This window comes from Cibotium barometz, chromosome 32 (genome assembly GCF_041138505.1).
Source record: "Cibotium barometz isolate CiBa-2024 chromosome 32, ASM4113850v1, whole genome shotgun sequence".
Taxonomy (NCBI): Eukaryota; Viridiplantae; Streptophyta; class Polypodiopsida; order Cyatheales; family Cibotiaceae; genus Cibotium; species Cibotium barometz.
Genome location: NC_141077.1, coordinates 20671259 through 20691258, shown reverse-complemented (window position 1 = coordinate 20691258; position 20000 = coordinate 20671259). Strand labels below are relative to the sequence as shown.

Sequence of the window (20000 nt, the reverse complement as noted above, 5' to 3'; positions counted from 1 at the left end):
GCATACATGATTGCTCCATCGACCATTGACCATTATGAGGTGGATTTTTTTTGGATAACTTTTAATTGAGCATTATTAATTATCATTGACTATTGACCATTATGAGGTCGATTTTTTTCAGATACCTTGATGATATGGATAACTTTTAATTGCAACAATACAATCCCCTTGCCTTTGTTAAAGAAAGGCCTTGTTGATGTATTAGATTACATTTTGGCTACTATCACTAAACAAATTCATAAATCATTTTGGCGAGGCAGTGCTACTTTTTATGAATGTATTATATATATGTGATGTGATATTGTACAACAATATATTGCATTTAGTTCTTTTATTACTCACATTAAGATGATCTAATATTTAACATGAATTTTAAAATGAAAAAATAACCAATAATAAATATATGCCCACATTTATATAAATATGTATTTAATTCTACGATATATTTTCATATTAAGTTATTCAATTATGTATATTTAAATATATGTACACAAAAACAAAGGTAGCTTAAAGAGTTTTTGTTTTTGTTTTTGTTTTTTTTGCTTTGTAAGCACATAATTTTTCCATTCCTTAGACCCATCTATTTTTACGAACCCTTAGATTTCGTATATGAAACCCTTAGATTTCGTATGTATAACCCTCGCAGCTGATGTATCGAACCCTTCCTAGAACTGCGTAGGCGGCAGCAGATCACAAGAGCTTCGATGGCGGTGGTGGAGCTTCCAGACCTCAGCTCTTCATCTGGTCTCCAGCAGTTCGATCAGTTCCTCCTCACGAGAAGCTACATCTCCGGGTCAGTGGGATCTATCTTCGTCTTCATGTCAGCTGGGTTTCGATCTGGAGTGCTTTCTTGTTCAGCGTTTGTTTAAATCCTTTATGTGTTTCATTGGTTTCGATTCCTTGCTTTGTTGTGTTAGGGTTTCTCTTTTATCTGTGCTGAAGGATTTAGGGCATATTAAGAACCGTTCAGAAGTTGCCTTTTTGGTAGGATCTGTTTGAGACTGAGCCTGATAATCTTGTATGGGGTGCTGCTGAGTACTCTGTCTCTTTTGGCCTGTTGTGGAGTAGGTGCATACAGAAAGCAGTATAATTATGTAAAGAAAAAGGCTTAGTAAGTTTTTGCTATTTTGCTCATTTGGAGAGGAGAAGAAGAAAGGGCGCTCAATAACGTTGTTGGAAAATAAGATTTGGCTTATTCCTGGTTGTGTGATGCTCTGCCTATGCTCCTGTAAAAAGTAGTGCCATCTGCTTGTATCTCCTAGTGCATGCAGCCGTCTATACGTAAAATAAAGTCTACCTGGAAATTGCTCAATTTTTGAATAATGCAGAAGATAATAATCTAGTCCCATATCATCCATGCGCCTACCCTTCCTGTGTAATCAAGATCGACCAAACTTTTAGATAATGCCCCAAGACGCCCATGTATGCATTCTTCATTTATGTGCATCAGCTAAAAGACCAGCAAGTGCATGAGTAATGGCACTGTCATATGAAATTGCTGCAAATCCTGGAAATGCATTTTCATTTTATTCAATGTTTTTTTTTTGTCTGGATGCAACAAGCCACTCTGTTGCCACTGCTTAGTTTTCTGAATTTGGTGATCATAAATTTTCAATTCATTTAGGACAGAGGAAATCTTTAGATTTCTGGCGTATATTTTCACGTTGTTAAGGGAGGTCTCTTTGAAGTCGTGCCTTTTTAATGCTGAACATATCTATTCAGAGTGGAATATGACGGTTCCTCTCGCCTGAAAGGATTTTTTTTGTAGTTGCCTTACTTTTGTCATAATGGTTGGTATAAACTGATTGAAGCAGTCAAAGTTGGTCTAAAATGCTCAAATCAAGTCAGTACAGGTGCCCAATCTTGGGTTGTGTTTGTGTCTGTTGGCTTTGAAGCTCAAGGTCCTCCGTAAGTGACCCTAGCATCTCTATACGTATGGATTATACTTGTACCCATGCATGTCTGAATGATTTCATTCTGTAATGGGGTGAAATTGAGGAAATCATCTCGTGTGTGTGGAAAAGTTAGAGCTGTTGCTGTCCTTCTAATGCTTTTTTCTAGTCTGTTACTTTTGTCTTACTCCCCTTTGGTTCTTGGCACTAGTGAATGGATTTAGAATTATCTGAAGGCTATCCAGTTTGGTTGTGTAACATTCAATGGCTTGCTGGTTCCGTTGATGCAATTAGGCTATTATGGTTCTATTGTCTTGTTTTTGGACACCTTATTTTAAATTATTATTTAGTGTCTTTTTTTTCTATGTGTTTTTACTTAAAATTTAGCTGTTCAAATCTTTCTTTCTTAATTATGATTGTATATACGTATTCTGGTGCTTTTTGTATGGTGTTTTGCCTTTGCAGTGGTAAAAGATTTGGCATAGGTACTTGTCAATATCTGTGTCCATTGTGCTGTTATCCTCTTTGTAGTTCCTGACATTTGCAAGTTTTTGGTCAGCTATCAGCCATCCAAGGATGATATTGTGGCATTTTGTGCAATTTCTCAAGCACCCAAGGCTGATTTGGTGAATGTCTCCCGTTGGTACAATCACATCTCAGCACTGTTGCAGAAATGGTAGGTATTTTTTAGCCACACTTTAAAAAAAAACACTATGTATGCTGATGTAAATGGTATTTTTTGATGGCATGGACAAGTTTTTCACTTGCTAGCAGACTTGGGGTGGCTTCTTTTCTTGCTTGTGGTTCTGCCTTGTGATTGAAAGGCTTTTGAGCATTAGTTAGAGGCTAGATTGTAATGTGGCAAAAGTGTTGTTAATTTTTGAAGCACGAACTGCGAGCTTTTGTTTGACTTGGTGGATAAATGATGTTGCTCCAGTCTACATGGAACGCCCGATGGTGTCAAGATTGTGGGTTTGCCTATCCCACAGACCAGAGAGCTGGACAATGTTACTGCTGCCCCTGCTCCAGCCACTCCTGCTGCTGCTGAGGTGAGGTTTCCTTATGTTGTGTACTTTTTATAGGTTCTCCTTCTCTCTGTATGGTTGAATTCTTGTACTATGTGAGTACTAAATGATTCTAATGATGGTACCTTATGTGTGAAGGCTGATGATGATGATGATCTAGATTTGTTCGGTGAGGAAACAGAAGAGGAAAAGAAAGCAGCTGCTGAACGCGAGGAACAGAAGAAGTCTTCTGCAAAGAAGAAAGAGAGTATGCGACCTGCGTAATTTTGGCTAGACTTGTTGCTGCTTCCAAGTCTGAATGGTGGGCAAGTTGTAACTCAGTTTTGTAAGCAGGTGGAAAGTCCTCGGTCCTTTTGGATGTAAAGCCTTGGGATGATGAAACAGACATGGTGAAGCTTGAAGAAGCAGTTCGAAGTATTTCCATGCCTGGCCTCCTCTGGGGTGCATGTAAGTGGTGCTGCTGTTGCAGCTGTATCTGATCTGTGCAGTTTGATTACTTTTAATTTTACTGTGTTTCTGTGCACCGAAAGTAATACAAAGTTGTGACTCTTTTGGCAGCCAAGCTTGCACCTGTTGGCTATGGCATCAAAAAGCTGCAAATAATGATGACCATTGTAGATGATTTGGTGTCAGTTGACAATCTGATTGAGGACTATTTGATGGAAGAGCCAAGAAATGAGTTCATACAAAGCTGTGACATTGTTGCTTTTAACAAAATTTGTAAGCATTTTTCTCTCAGGGTTGATTTTCAGGAAGGGATTTGTTTGTGTATCTTATTTAGGATCCTCTTCGTACATGTCGGCATTCTCTGTATTTGCCTTGTCTCTCATTTAAAATGTGCTCTCATTGTTGCAGGAACTCTTGTGGTCGCAATTTCCAAGGTGGTCTGCTTTTTGACATGCCAGGTGATGAGGGTAGAAGCGTGGGCCAGCCACCTTCTGAAAAGAAAACATCTGCAACTCCTCCAAGGGCTGTACCCTTGTTTAAAAAGAAACTTTTGAAATGTAGACCTATTCGAGAAGAAACCTTTGATGAGGCTTTTGGTTAATTTAATATTGTAGTTTTGATCTTTACGTTGTGCAAGTCATTTTCTTTATTTTTCCCCTTGCAGTGTAGGAGTATGGATAAATGTCATAATGTTCCAAGGCCCTTAAGGTGGGGTCATCTTGACTGCATGTCAGCTTTGGATAGGAGAGCTCCCCTCTCCAATTTCTGGGGTGGGGTTTGTCTGCACATAGCAGCCTAAGTGGCTTGCCTTGGTTTCATTGGTTGAGTAAAATGGTTAATTCTTTTGCTGAAACGTATGAAAGTAGCTCTCTCTATTCCCAAGAGGTTATTGCAAGACACCAAGATTTTTGTAAGTCTTTTGGTTCAAGGTGAGCAATAGTTACCTTTATTTGGAAGTTTCATAAACATTGCAAGAAGCCTAGGTTTATAGCTGTGTCTAGTAATACTTCTTTAACTTCCGTCTCAAAATGGTTTAAGTAATTGCTTTAAAGCCATTGCCAAGTGTCCATGAGCTTTGGAGAAATTTGTTTAGGGAGAAGGATGTACCTATAGATTGTAGGTGGATCTTGAAAGATTTAGTGGGAGTGATTCTCGTTCGCCTTTAAAACTTTTGACTTCACTACTTTGTATACTAAATTGGACTAAAGACTTGCATGGTAGAATTAAGTCTTTGATTACAATCTTGAGCACAATAGCTACAAAGCTTTGTAGATAGAAAAATCAGCTCTTCATTTGGATTTTTGTTGGTTTGTTAAAGAAAAAAACCAAGATAGTAAAAAATACAAAAAGATATACCGAGATTGTAGACCAAGATGTCTTGGTTAGATTTTCTCCTAGATAACTTGTATATAACTTTCGGTGATTCTTTATTTAAACAAACCATTGGCATCTTTATGGGTACTAATTGTGTTGTTTTTCTTGCAAATTTTTATCTTTTTACATGAGTTTGATTTTATAGAACGTTTGGTTTCCATTGATATGTATTGTCCTATCTTTCTTTACAAACTTTGTCAAGTGAGATGTTTTGTTGATATCCTTTTTGTTCTCAATATTATTGATTTCCAAGACTCTGTATTTAAACCCTACGTTTGTAGGTGGAGGACTTTAATCCAAAAAATATTTGGTCTATAAGTGGAGGAATTTATCCCAAAGAGTATTGCAAATAATGACCATTGATTTTTTTTTTTGGACCTTAAAATTTCTCAATCTAGATGTAGATATATAAGATAAATGTTTACAATCTGAGTATTCCAACTTAAATATCACAAAAATTGTCTCACTTCGTTCTAACATTTCAAAAATAACTAAATATGGTGTTATTTCTTCTTAGTAATTCAGATTCTCTCATATTTGTTTAACAAGTTTGCTTTTATTACTTAAGCTTGTCAATCGATCAATTTGCTTGTGCAAAAGGATTATTGCTTTAAGAAGATTTTGAGTAAAGTTTGTTGTTTTTGAAATGGATGAGATATATCTTTGATGTTTTTGCTTTTGGAATGTTAAAAGATTTAGTCATAAGTTTCACAAAAATGGGGAGCTTAAAAGCCCATTTTTTGTTTAGATCATTTTAGCTCTTAACTTTTAGTATTGCTAATCATTGCATCAATAGGGAAGTAATTGCTTTGCTAGTCTAGTTGTAAGTGTTAAGTCTTCATCGTGGCTGAGTTTGTCCTTCACCTTCGGAGAACCGATAGAAACTCAGCTCATTGGCGTCTGTATAAAATTGTGTTCCCTTTGTTAGGACAAAATTTTTAATATGTAAACTTGTACCTACTCTTGGGCTTTGATGTTGTGAGTAGGGATTAGTAGCACCTAGTCCATGCTATGCATGATGGAGTTGATGATCTTATACTCCATGGCTTAAAAATTTTTCCCTCTGTTCAGCCCGGTAGGCTTTGCTCTTGATGGATAACCCTCATTATGGCTATGCCTGCCTATTTTTACCTACAGGGAAATTCCCTACACTTCCCCTATGTCTGTTTTGATTTGTTGCATGCCTGTGTCCATGTAATGGCATTGAAGGTGAACAGGTCTGTTCTGAGCACACTAATGCAACCATATTCCAATTGGTTACATGCCTTTATGCGCACTTAGCCTCACAGACTTGACTGTTTGTCATTACTGTTAGTGAGATACTGTTGAGACCCTTATTAAAGTCCTATACTTGACTGTTTGTCATTCTGATCATAACTGCCTCTCTGCTTTTGTAGTTGCTCCCCTTACTAGAGCCCTAAGCACATGCATGCAGCTAAGCAGCTTCAACAGAAAATGGTGGCACCGGTCAGTGGTGAACTTCAATTGATAAAGAAGCTAGTTGTGTGAAAACAAGTGCTAGCCATTGTGAGTGCCTATTCAGCAAGATGTGCCTATGCGAAGCCCTTAGTGATTATTGAAGGTGTCATGGTATGCCCGTGTGTATTCCTTGACATGCGATATCCTCTTTTGCTTTCTTCGAATTTTATTTCTATTTTCCTCATCATTTACCCTTTTTTGAGGAGTCAAGGCACAAAGGTTTTGTAGCACCCCTCTTTAGATGATGAGGGTTTTGTACCTACTCTTGGCCCATAGTGCAAGGTTTAAGAGTGTGGCAAGGTTGGGCCAAGTATGATGGTGTTACTTACCAAGTGGTGGTGTCATAGAAAGAATTGTTATGGAAGGTTTAAGAATGTGGCAAGCTTGGGCCAAGTATGACGGTGTTACTTACCAAGTGGTGGTGTCAGAAGAAAATGTGATGAAGGGCATGAAAGCCATTGGACTAGTGCATGATTGCAAATCTCTTCCAAAACATGACATATCCTCCTCAAAGGTGACTATCCAACATATCCTCTCCTTCATTGAGGTTGAAGACAAGGATTTCTTTGGCGAGTCGATTGGTGCTTTGGGACCATTTCAAGGATGAGGATAAAGAGTTTAAAGAAGTGGCATTGGAAGCTCAAGTGTTGCGAATCTCTTTTGCCAACTGATTATGTAATCACTGGAAGTCCCTAAGCCAATGTTGCTTTGCCTTGAAGGCAAAGTCAAATAAGTAGATCTTTATGGGATCATCAATCCTTCCTATGGCTTTGCAAACTTGATAGAACTTTTCTAGGTATTGAATGGGATCTCCAGTTCCATCAAATTTGGTCATCACCCTTGAGATGTGGATTGTCTTAGTTTTGCTTAGATCTAGGCCCCTAGGTGCTACATTCATGGCAACCCCCCTTCCCATTTCATGGTCATCACCCTTGAGATGTGGATTTTCTTAATTTTGCTCAGATTTGGGCCCCTAGGTGCTACATTCATGGCAACCCCCTTCCCATTTCATGGTCATCACCCTTGAGATGTGGATTTTCTTAGTTTTGCTCAAATCAGGGCCCCTAGGTGCTACATTCATGGCAACCCCCTTCCCATTTCAAATTCCATCCTTTTTCATGGAAACCCCCCTTCCCATTTAAATGTATAGGACACATGGATTGTATAGACCACACCAAGACAACAAAGAGAATGTAAAGATCTCACGTAGCCCATTTTGACCATGTATAAATATCACATGGATCATGTAGAGCACACCGTTGAGAAGATGAAGCTGGTGAAGATCATCACATAGAGCCTATTCCGACTGTATATCACATGGACCATATACAACACATGTTGACAACACCTATACCACAAAAAGATCACATACAACCCATTCCCACCTTATACAGACCATATAAAAACCATGTGGATTACATATGGGCTTTACTGAGCACCTATATATCAATTATACACTATGTGGACCACTTCGAACACATACAAGCTATATCAAGCATATAAGGATCACATGTTGACCATTACCACCTTATGTGGACCATAAACACCATTCAGCTTGTCCGTGCACTATATTGACCACATTAAGTTCACTTGTGGGCCATCAAGATCATGCACATGTTGTATGGATTATCTAGGCCACGTCGTCGTATGCAACCCATTTCCACTTTCTAGGTACCATATAGACAATACATACAATGGCTATACACTGAGCACATTAAGATCCCAATCATATATATGTTGTATGCACCATGTAAACCATGAGGAAAAAATACCAATTATATAAAGATCATATGCAACCCATTCCCACTTTAAATGGACCATATAGACCATATGGACCACATAAGAGCCATAGTAAGCACATAAGGTCATATGCAACCCATTCCCACTTTAAATGGACCATATAGACCATATGGACCACACAAGAGCCACAATAAACACATATAGACCACACGAGCCATTGTAAGCACATAAGGATCATGCACAACCCATTTAACAATACATGTAACATATGGACCTCAAGGACTAAATGAGTGTAATACCATGAGGGAAAAATACCAATTATATAAAGATCATATTTCCACTTTAAATGGACCACATAGACCACACGGACCACACGGACCACACAAGAGCCATAGTAAGCACATAATAATCACGTGCAACCCATTTAACAATACATGTAACATATGGACCTCAAGGACTAAATGAGTGTAATAGGCACCATTAACATGTATAGTATACAAATCACTTGAAACCCCCATTCGAAACAAGCACAGTGATAAGATACAAAGAACATATAGGGCCACACATACATGTTCAATTTAGTATGCAAATGATACAAACCACACAAGGAGTATACTGAACAAGTAAATATCACATGCATCCTCATACAAGCCCTACCACAACAATATTGAGCATGTGAAGACCCCCATTTGCGCATCCATAGAGACCAGATACAAAGCACATATAGGGCCACACATATGGACCATTTAGAGCATTCAAGCGATATACACCACAATATTGAGCATGTGAAGACCCCCATTTGCGCATCCATAGAGACCAGATACAAAGCACATATAGGGCCACACATATGGACCATTTAGAGCATTCAAGCGATATACACCACATAAGGAATATACCGACCAAGTAAATGTCACATGCATCCTATCCTAACCATACAAGCCCCACCCCAACAATACTATAGTATGTGAAGATCTCAAGCAACCCATCCCGACCATGTACAACATATATGCACCATTCAGATAACACTAGGATGACACCGATCATATAGAAATCACAACCATGCATGGGATATATAGAATGTATAGACCACACCAAGACAACATCGAGCATATATAGATTACATAGAGCTCGACCATATGGACCATCCAAGTCCATGATCTATGACATCATACATGGCCATCATATGGATGATGCAAGCATGTCCATGGTGCACATGATAGCATGTATGTCCATGATGCAATTATGTTCATGCCATGTCACATGTTGACACGGACTCATCACATGTTGGCATGGACATATCGAGTGTCACATCATCAGAGTAGTCCACATAAGCAAAACCCATGGAACCAAAGCTCACAAAAAAATGTTGCCTACTAATAAATTAACCCGTATGTAGTATACGATGCATATAGTTCATTGGTTCTTTGATAGTTCTTTGGTTCTTTAGTACTAGATAGCTTATTGTGTGGTGTACTCCAAAGCCACTGAAAGGTGAGCCCGTTCAACTCTATGGTCAGGAACTGAGTTATGGTTTATTCTCTGAGAGAGGTGAGCCCATTCGGCTAATTCTTTTGTTTGAGGTTCTTCACTTGGAGTACGATACAAGACTTAGGGGTATCTCACTTTTTTTGATAAATAAAGGTGTCCATGCTTATGTTGCAACTCTCTTTCACTTTGTTTAACTTAAGCTACGGGTTTTATGAATACAAAGGGTGACTTGCACTAGTCTACTAAGACTTGTAGGTTTCTATAGCACTAAGAGTGCCTCTCTCATGTACGATGTTTACTTTCGGAAATCTTAGTTGTTACCTAGGACTATCAAGACTTGTTTCTTTATGGAGTTTTGTTGACATTTCTTTAAACCAATGCTTGGCATTGGTATCGAATTACACATAAACTGTGACCATTTATGACAAGTGGGGCAACAAACACTAAGTACTAACTCATGTTGTTTTTAGATGGTGGCAGATAATAGCTATAACCCCCTTGAATTTACATGTTGATTCTATGATAGTGTCCAAATTGACCTACTTATACTAAGCTTTGCTTTGTTGTGCTTATACTAAGCTTTTCATGTTTCTCTTTTATATTCAATGTGGATAACTTGTCATGTAGATCTTATCCAAGGTGTAATATAATTTGTAAGCACATGCGCCTTGCGTGCACACATGCATGCATGCACGCACACACATAGACTCTCTCTCTCTCTCTCTCTCTCTCTCTATATATATATATATATATATATATATGTATGTATGTATGTATGTATGTATGTATGTATGTATGTATGTATATATATATATATATATGTATGTATGTATATATGTATATATATATATACGTAGATCTTATCCAAGGTGTAATATAATTTGTAAGCACATGCGCCTTGCGTGCACACATGCATGCATGCATGCACGCACACACATAGACTCTCTCTCTCTCTCTATATATATATATATGTATGTATATATATATGTATATATATATATATATATATGTATATGTATATATATATGTATATGTATATGTATATATATATACATATATATATATACATATATATATATATATATATATATATATATATATATATATAGGCTCTATATGCACGCGCGCGCAGCGCGCACACACACACACACACACACACACAAACTATAAAAAAGCCTATGCATAAGCGTGCAACTATTTTTGGCTTATGGGCTGTTTTTATTAATAAAACATAAATACTCAAGAAGTGGGAGGATGCCGACACTTCTTGGGGGGGGATAGATTGCACCCAATACTCTCTCATGTGTTTTATTTTAATATGGTTTATGCTATCTTTCTCATGGTAATAATTGAAGTTTATTTTTGAATCCGTATGATAGAAAGTGATGTGTCTTCCCAAGATCCAAATTCTTGTCAGTGGTATCAGAGCTTTGGGAGGAGAGAAGGTGAAAATTTTTTAGTACAAAAAGAGATTTTGTTTTAAAAAAAATTCAAGGCTTCAAATTCTTCACGCCATGACCAAAAGGAAGTTGGAAATACAAGTGCAAGGAAGGCAAAAAGAAAGGGAAAAAAAAGAATTCAAATAAGCCTTAACTAAGTCTAAACTCAAGGCAAAGTACAAGGCTACTCCATAGCTTTTATAAGGTCTATACAAGGCAAAAAAAAGGGGAAAAAATGCTAGCATGGAAAAAATGTAAAAGTGCAGCACCGGCCTCTTCATGAGCTCTAGAATTCTGTAGAATTTGATGAAAGCCAGATCCGCTCTGTTGGATGCGTGCAGAATGGTCTCTTGCATAAAAGTTGTATCTGTTTGCACACTTTCGTTAAGGATCCAACGATTTGAATTTGCAAACAGTAGTTGTAAGCCTGTAGAAATCTATGGTCTCCATAATTCCCATCTTCTTTTACTCATAAAAAGCTTCAAAGATAAGAGGAGATTCATGTGTGGAGCTCTTTTAAGTCAAAAACCCTTCAAAAATTATCCAAATTCCTTTGAATTTGGCCCGGCTTCAAACTGAAGAAATTTTCAGCGTTCCACACTTGTTCTAAACGTAGAATTATAGCAAATCAAAGTTTTCATGTTTTTCAAAATTGGTCACCATTCACTCTTTCTCGAAGCTCAAATTCTCTTTCGGTACTCTCTATTTTTCCACCGAATGACCTTTTGACACTTCACCGCTACTTTCAGATGTTTTGGAGATTGCGTTGGGTGGCCGCATTACTCTTCTATTTTTTCATGGATTATGTGAACTTCACAATTATTATCAAGAGCAGGAACTACAATAAGTATTTCTAAACGTTTGCTAATTTTCTTTATTTCTCATCATTTATGGCTAGTTTTTCTACATCCTCATCTATTCAAGAGCAACTCACTGCTTTGCAAGCATAATTGGCCAATGAATGCACTCATAGAATTGCATTAGAAGATCAATTGAAACATCAAAAATAGCATAGGCATGATATTGAAAGCGATAGTGACGACGAGGATTCTATTCGTCGAACTATCAAGGCAACTTTAGATGCTCCAACGGCTCGAAAAGAATCTCGCATTAGTCGCAAGGCTTTCTCTTTTCAAAATTTTGATGGAAACAAGGACACACACACTACTTTAACTTGGCTTAGCCAGTTTGATGACTATTTTTTGGGAGAGAAATTTTACCAGAAAGACAAGGTCAAGTGCGCTGCAAATCATTTGATTTAGAATGTTGCTTTATGGTGGAATGCTGCCAAGAATGAGCGACGTAAATCTTGTACTTGGGAGGATTTTTAACATGAAATTAAGAGCCACTTTCTACCTCCTCAGTAGTACAAAGCCAAATTTTGGCAGCATTGGGATACTCTTAGATAGTTGAAAAGGGATGATGTCCAAACTTACATTGAAAAATTTTAGAATGCTCTCATTCAAATGTAGTCCATTGAAAAAGTGCATGAAAAGAAGCTCAAAAGGAAGTTTATTTCAGGGTTGGATCCAAAGATTAGAGCGTAGGTTAACATGTTTTGTCCTCATACACTTGCCTATGGTAAATGTCTTGCTTTGGATTATGAAAAGAAAAATGGTTTACCCAGTTCCAATAAGAGAATCATACTTCTAAATTCTCCAAAGCTTCGACATCTTCTAGTGGTTTTGATAGGCGTTCTTCATTCAAACGACCTTTTCACAAGCGTCAAGATCAAAGAAGCCAGCAATACAACAACAATAAAGCAAATATTGGCAACAACAATAATGGAGCAAGTAGAGAACCAAAGAAGATAGATGTTCCAAATTCGGTGAATCAAGATAAAAAAGCAAAAAATATGCAATGTTACATTTGGCATCAAAAGGGGCACTATGCTGATAGGTGTCCAAGCAACAACAACAAGAAGCCAATCGCTTGGCTTAACATGGTGGATGGCGATGAAGACAGTGGCACTCGAGACGATGATGATGCTCACGATGATGACTACGAGCTAGAGTCTGATGGTAACGAGTTCAACAATAAATCTGAACAAGAAGGTTCTCCTAACCTTGATTCCTCTTTCTTTTTCACCACACACTTTACTTAAAATGAAAGAAAAAATTCAAGATAAAGAAATCACAATCTTGTATGATGATGGTAGTACACATGATTTTATTTATGAACATCTTGCGCATGCTCTTCATCTTGACATGATTCCTTCTCGTTGTTACAGTGAACTATGATTGACCACTCAAAGCATGGAGTGATAACATGTGTGTAGGACCACCATCCATGAGTAAGGAGAAGGGCAAGATTGCCATGAAATCTTGTTAGCTTTTAATTCTTGATTAGTATGAGTTAATTATGATTAGTAGTTCACATTGGCCTATATACCATGGCCTCCCTTTTCAACATACTTATATTAATGTCCACCCTACTTGGCCTTTGGCCCATAAGCCTATGTCCCTCACTTACACTTGGCCCCTTGGCCTATTCCAACATGTGCTTAGCCCTTGTCCACTTCCCATGCATTCACACTCGTGTGTCCACCGCACGTGTCTACTCTCATGTGTTCACTGCTTCATTACAAACCATCCCCTCCTATAATGATTTTGTCCTAAAAATCAAAGGGTGGGTGTGTAATTTTTTTCAAAAAAATACAAAGGCTATATATGAGGAGCCCACCAATATGTGAACAAATGTCCTCATTCCAAAGAGCCAATATCAATACATGAATCTCATGACTCTCGGGGTCCAATGGAAAAGATAAAGGACTCTGTCGATGATGAGACTAGTTGGATATCCTCCATGGTCAAATGGAAAAGCTACGAGTATCACCCCAAAGATGAGGTAATCCATACAATTGCGATTGTATAGACAAAATATAAATCCAAGCCATGTAGAATCCAAAGCAATGGCTCTCAAACTGCCTAGATCAAACAGAGAATATAGAAAGCCCATGTCGGTGACACGACTAGCCAATCCTCTTGGGTCGAATGGATAACCACAATGTAGGTCATCCAACCAAACAAATATGTGAACTCCAGGATCAAAAGGAAAACATAACAGCGCATCCAACAATCCGGAACATAAATACAACACCACATTGGTAAGAGGAACTCCATCATCCATGGTTGTTGCACCGAATCCTCCTATCTCATAGGAATCCTGACCATGGCATGCCACACATAAGCATATATCATGCATCTCGAGCTCCATAAGAGTGACATAAGATGCCTGTGAAAGTGAATGCTCCATTCCCATAGATCATAGAATCATATCGTCATCCACAAAATGTAAAGGCATATGCCTCATAACTAGCATCCCCATAAGCATAGATGTCATCCTTAAGATCGGCATGTTTGCTACCAATGCATACTTCCTCATCAACATGTATAGCATGTGTAAAATCCATGTGATAGCCATGATCAATAGGAGTAGAATATGTCACCTCAAGATGATCATCATCTCCATAAACATGTGTACCACCCATATATGCATGATCATCAACACATGTATGTACAATCTCGTCAATGATGATGAGAAAGTCCTCTCTCATATGCATCAAGGTCAACATCCTTCAAGTCCCCGTAGTCAAATAATAGACCATCATATGTCGTCCAATACGGAATTGAGAATGGATGATATAATGCATTCCCATAGAACTTCCATAAACAATGCATTACCTAATGTATAATCATCTAAAGCATAGTCATCATATATATCATCAATACACGAGTCATCATCCCTTGTGTCAACAATTGCATGCACATCTAAAATATCCTCAATGATCTCGTTGCATCATATCATAAGCTAAAAATGTATCAATCAAAGCACTTATGAAAGTGGTCCAAGCATTTCCATTTTCAACTTGTATATTCCCATTGACCACGAACACATTGGTGATTACTTGTTGAGAAAGAACCACCATCTAAATCTCCTCATTTACTCATTGTCCACAAATTACAGCAAGTGTCTCATCCACTTCAACACCCACAATGTGTGCATAAAGACCCACATAGTGAATGGAAGTCCTCGTTTGTCCTTAGTAGAGCCAACCTCTTTTAAAATAGAGTGCATAGTAGCTCTTCCATCCCCGATCAAAGCAAGAGGTAAACCAAGAGATGGTACCAAGAATTCACATACATTGATCATCTTTATTTTTCCTTCACTAGTAGTGGCTCTACCACAGAACTTAACACATTGCTTTCCTCCATCCATGTCTTGTGAAGAAGAACCCCATTGTTATCCTCAAACTCATCATCAAAATCTTTCTCAACATGAGGTCTTGAAGCACCGCTTCGATGAGTATTCCTTGGGTTTGAAAATGCATGACCCTTGCCTTTGACTTCATTGGGTGTATATAGAAACATCAAGTTGCACATAGCACCATAGGTAGAATGAAAACTTGAGTGATGGTTCTCTTTGTCTTCAACATGAGCTTGACGAACATGTTGAGATGATCCACCCTTATCTTCATCCATGGTCTTTATGTCATCACAAATTCTTCTAATCTCTTGCATAATTGGTTACACCATGCTGTCCACAAGTGTTTGCATTCCATCATGCTTCTCGTCATCATTATCATTTGTGACATGTCATTTATCATAGCGGCCATAACTTGTGCATTTTCTCCTCCCAATTGATTTGATACATTAGCCACATTTGTTAAATTTGGCCCAATTTGCACATGATTTATCCTATGTGCCATATTTGCATTGTTGTTGTCACCTTGTAAATTTATATCCTCTTCACCAATCACATCTATATGATCCTCATTCACCATTTCCTTGTCTTCCCTTATCTCTTGAAGTCCCACCGCTTGCTTGGGTGGGATGCCCCCTTAACATAGTGGGGCTGAAAATGGAAAGTGGCTTGTAGAAGGCTCAAATGGTGTTGGAAATTGGTGATCCAGGGCTTCTATGGATAGCTCTTGTGACTATGTAGTATCCAAATATGCAAGAACAGAAAATTTTGGATAGCCCTAATATTCTCTATTTTAGGGTTTGTACAACACTGCTAAAAATAGTAATTTGGCTCCAAAACCCTAAAATGAGGTTGGAATTTTGTTGGAAATAGCTTGTTGGAAAGCTCTTGAGTGGTACTATCCCTAAACCAAATCCCGTTTCTTGAGTCAAAGTGGAAGTATTCTCTATTTTGACTTTTGTGAAAAAGTTAACTATGTGTTGACCAAGCATGCGGTACCCAATTCCAATTTTTTTGGTGCCATTTGATAGGTCTTAGGGAGTAATATAAGCATATCTAATCACTTTTTTGAACCTCCAAACCTCTCGGACTGAATTAGGGTTTTATGAATCCAATGAAACCCTAAATTAGACCCACTTCCGCCGGTATCCGATTTGTGTAATCAATAGCTTGTTTCAAAGCTCTAGAGAAGCACTTTGCAATGATTTAGAGACCTTGTCACTTGCCCAAAACCCTGATGAGTGACTGAATTAGGATTTTTGTTTATAGCCACATGAATTTCTGAGTAAAATCGAATAACATCTCCTTTGAAATCAGGGCAAAATTTCAATGTAATGAAGTGTTACAACACTCATGCACTCATTACCAAATTGCCCTAATGTCTAATGAAATCCAATTGCATGTGCATTTGACCATTGCAAGTGGCTTTTTGCATGCAAAAATCACTGCATAAGTGTCCCACGCATGCATTATTTTGCCACAAGATTTGTCTTTATGTTTTGCCTTGATGTTGTCTTGAGGATGTATGCCAGTGGCGCGTTGAAGCTTTCGGATCTCCTAGCCAAGCTCTTCCAATCCCTTTACCCAAGTTTACAATCCAAGGGCAAAGGTTTGGGCCATTTCCTTACCACCATGTACCTAATCCCTCATCGTACTACTTTCCCACGGCACTCACGGCACGGTAAGTTTAAGACATGCTCCCCCCGGTCTCTCCTCCATATACCGGGGTACCCTCACACATCACTAGTATGCTAGAAATAGAAGGTGTAATGCAAAGTGATGTGGAGAGTGAGTGAACTCAAATAGGTGGTGAGATCACTTACAAATTGATTTTAAGCATGAATCGTGCTTTTACAATTGTTCATACATTCAAGTATGTACTCATGCTCCATCAATCATCACCAATGATTAAACACATCCAAAATGGCATCCAATAGTGATTAGAAATCAAATTTCTCAATGCCTTTGCCTTGATGCATACCATTAATGATCTTCAAAGCCCCTTCATAGCATAGGGTTTGCCAAGATTTTGCACATTTGGCATACCATTTACATGCATTTGAGCATTTGAAGCATCCAATAAGCAATAGCAAGCCAAATAATGCTTCGAAAAGCTTACAATCCTCAAGTGGATGCAAATGATTCATTCTTAGCAAAATTTCTCCAAACTTGAGAGCAATGGTCAAACTCAAATCAAGGATTTTCTTTCTTGAGGACTTATTAGACCAAGTAGTTTACCATATGGAGCACTAGTCCTTCTTGTAAAGGAGAAAAATGGTACTTATTATATGTATGTAGACTAAAGGGTTCTCAACAAGAACACTGTCAAGAATAGATTTCCAATTCCTAGAGTTGATGATCTACTCAATAAATTAAGGGGAGCCAACGTCTTTAGCAAAATTGATCTAAAATGTGGATATCATCAAGTAAGAATGGCCGATCAAGATATCTATAAAATTGCTTTCAGAACTTAGACTAGTCACTTTGAGTTTTTAGTAATGACATTCTTACTAATGCTCCTACAACTTTGAGTCACTTTGAGTTTTTAGTAATGCCATTCGGTCTTACTGATTCTCCTATAACTTTTAGCCGTATGATGAATAGGATCTTTCTTAGCCACATCAAAACTTTGTGGTTGTCTTTTTTGATGATATCTTAGTTTTTAGTAAGTCTCAAAGAAGAGAACCAAAAGCACTTGGAAATTGTATTTAATTTGCTCAAGGAAAATGAACTTTACCTTAATCCTGAAAAGAGAAGTTTCTTCCAGAGTAAGATTAAGTATTTGGGACATATAGTTTCTTCTAAGGGAATCCATGTTGATCCCAAGAAAATAGAAACTATTGCATCATGGCCGCAACCTAAGAATCTTCATGAGTTACGATCTTTTCTAGGGTTATGTAGCTATTATTTGTCCATAATTTTGCATATAAGACACATTATCTCACTGAAATTATCAAGAAAACCACCTTATGAATGGACTGAACTTCAAGAGAAATCTTTTCTTGCATTAAAATATGCACTTAGTCATGCACCTGTGTTAGAATTGCTTGATTTTTCACATCCTTTCTTTGTGGTTATAACCAATGCTAGTGGTAAGGGCATTGGTGCTGTGTTAATGCAAGATGGTCATCCTATTGCTTTCGAGAGTGGGAAATTTTATCCTGCTGAAAGTAAGTATAGCACCTATAACAAAGAGTGTCTTCTATAGTCCATGCATTAAAAATTTGGAAACATTATTTGATGGGCTTAGAGTTTCTTATAAAAAGTGATAAGCAAGTATTTGCTTTCTCAACCACTTATTCTGGATAGACATATTAAATGGACAGCTTTTCTTCAAAAATTTTAGCCTATTATTCAATACCAACCTGGTAAAGAAAACTGACGCTTTGAGTAGAAGACCTTCCATTCAAAATATATCTATGGATTGAGAATACATATTTTGACTCTATGCGTGAGACTTATGACCAAGACCCTGACTTTAGTGACATTTGGTCTAGATTGAGAGAAAATCATTGGAACCCTTTTGTTGAGTATTCCAACGATGATAGATATCTTTTCTTTCAAAAAAGATTATTCTTTACTCGACCCTTTAGACATTCTATTCTAGAGAGGAATTACATCAGCCACCTTATGCGGGGCATTGATGTGTTTCATCTACATTCCAGACCATCTCTAGTGACTTTTATTGGCCTAAAATGAAATATGATATAGCTGGATTTGTTTTTGAATGTGATGTTTATCAAAAAATGAAAAGTTACAAGGGTAAGAAACTTGGTTTGCTTATGCCTCTTTCGATTCCTAATGCTCCTTGGGAACAGATTTCTATGGATTTTATCGCTCGATTTTCCATGACTGCAAGCCATAATGACATGATTTGGACTGTTGATAGATTTAGCAAACATGCATATTTTCTTCCTTGTAAAAAGACTCTTACTACACATTAATCTGCACATTTGTTTGTTAAACATATTTTCACACATTATGGTTTACCACAAGTGATTGTTTCTGATAGAGATTCTAAGTTTTGTAGTGATTTTTGGACTACATTGTTTAATCATTTAGGCACTAAATTGGAATTTTCCACTACATTTCATCCTGAATCTAATGGTCAAACTGAAGTGACAAATAGGACAATATTGGATTTACTTCATGCATATGTTTCATCATAACCTAAACAATGGGATAAGTAAACATTTCATCCTGAATCTAATGGTCAAACTGAAGTGACAAATAGGACAATATTGGATTTACTTCATGCATATGTTTCATCATAACCTAAACAATGGGATAAGTATATCCATATTTTGCAATTTGCATACAATAACACACCACATTCATCCACTAGAAAAGCATCTTTTACAATTGTGTATGCCAAAGTTTTACCTACTCCTAGCACTCATTTGTCATGCACTATTGAATCTGTAGATCAATTCACCAATTGATTTTACTTCTATTCATGACCATATTTGTAATGCTATTTCTAAAGCACAAAAGCAATACACTAAACAAGCTAATAAGAAAAGAAAGCACATGGTTTTTCAAGTAGGTCAATATGTTTTGCTTCCTATTGAAAAGAGACATCTTAAAAGTGTGTTGACTAACCATGTTGTTAAGTTAGCTCGTCGTTTTTATAGTCCTTTTCAAATCACTCATAAGATTAATGACCTAGCATACATGCTTTCACTTCCCTCTCATGGGAGAATTCATAATTTTTTCTATATCAATCTTTTGAGACCTTATAGGGAACCACTTCCTACACATCCTGTATATGAGGAAGCACGTAGTCTTGTTGACCACGTAGAAGAACTTCAACCTAAAGCTATTATTGACCACCATGAGACCACTACCACTACCACTCGCACATGTATAATGTATAATAGATATCGTTTTACTTTTAAAAATCATCCTTGCAC

The 20000-nt window shown here is 37.4% G+C and overlaps 2 protein-coding genes across 3 annotated transcripts in view; one reads left to right on the top strand and one right to left on the bottom strand.

The window, feature by feature from the left end:
- Positions 1 to 20000, bottom strand: part of LOC147619939 (uncharacterized) — a 126034-nt gene that overhangs the window by 57780 nt on the left and 48254 nt on the right. The gene's annotated exons all lie outside the window — the stretch shown is intronic.
- Positions 578 to 3990, top strand: LOC147619944 (elongation factor 1-delta 2-like). 2 transcript variants are annotated; one of them, XM_086825789.1, is made up of 7 exons: positions 578 to 793; positions 2452 to 2568; positions 2830 to 2941; positions 3056 to 3164; positions 3251 to 3364; positions 3476 to 3637; positions 3773 to 3990. In XM_086825789.1, coding segments are annotated over exons 1-7 (705 nt in total). In that variant the 5' UTR covers positions 578 to 704; the 3' UTR covers positions 3775 to 3990. The 2 variants fall into 2 exon arrangements, with proteins under 2 accessions (XP_086681915.1, XP_086681914.1); XM_086825788.1 differs by having other exon boundaries at positions 585 to 820.

What these genes read in the sequence shown, in the direction of transcription:
- LOC147619944 (XM_086825788.1), top strand. Translation starts at nt 705, where the DNA reads ATGGCGGTGGTGGAGCTTCCAGACCTCAGCTCTTCATCTGGTCTCCAG. An exon ending in CCACTCCTGCTGCTGCTGAG is followed by an intron (nt 2,942 to 3,055) that starts GTGAGGTTTCCT and finishes TTATGTGTGAAG; the next exon opens with GCTGATGATGATGATGATCT. An exon ending in TGGCCTCCTCTGGGGTGCAT is followed by an intron (nt 3,365 to 3,475) that starts GTAAGTGGTGCT and finishes CTCTTTTGGCAG; the next exon opens with CCAAGCTTGCACCTGTTGGC.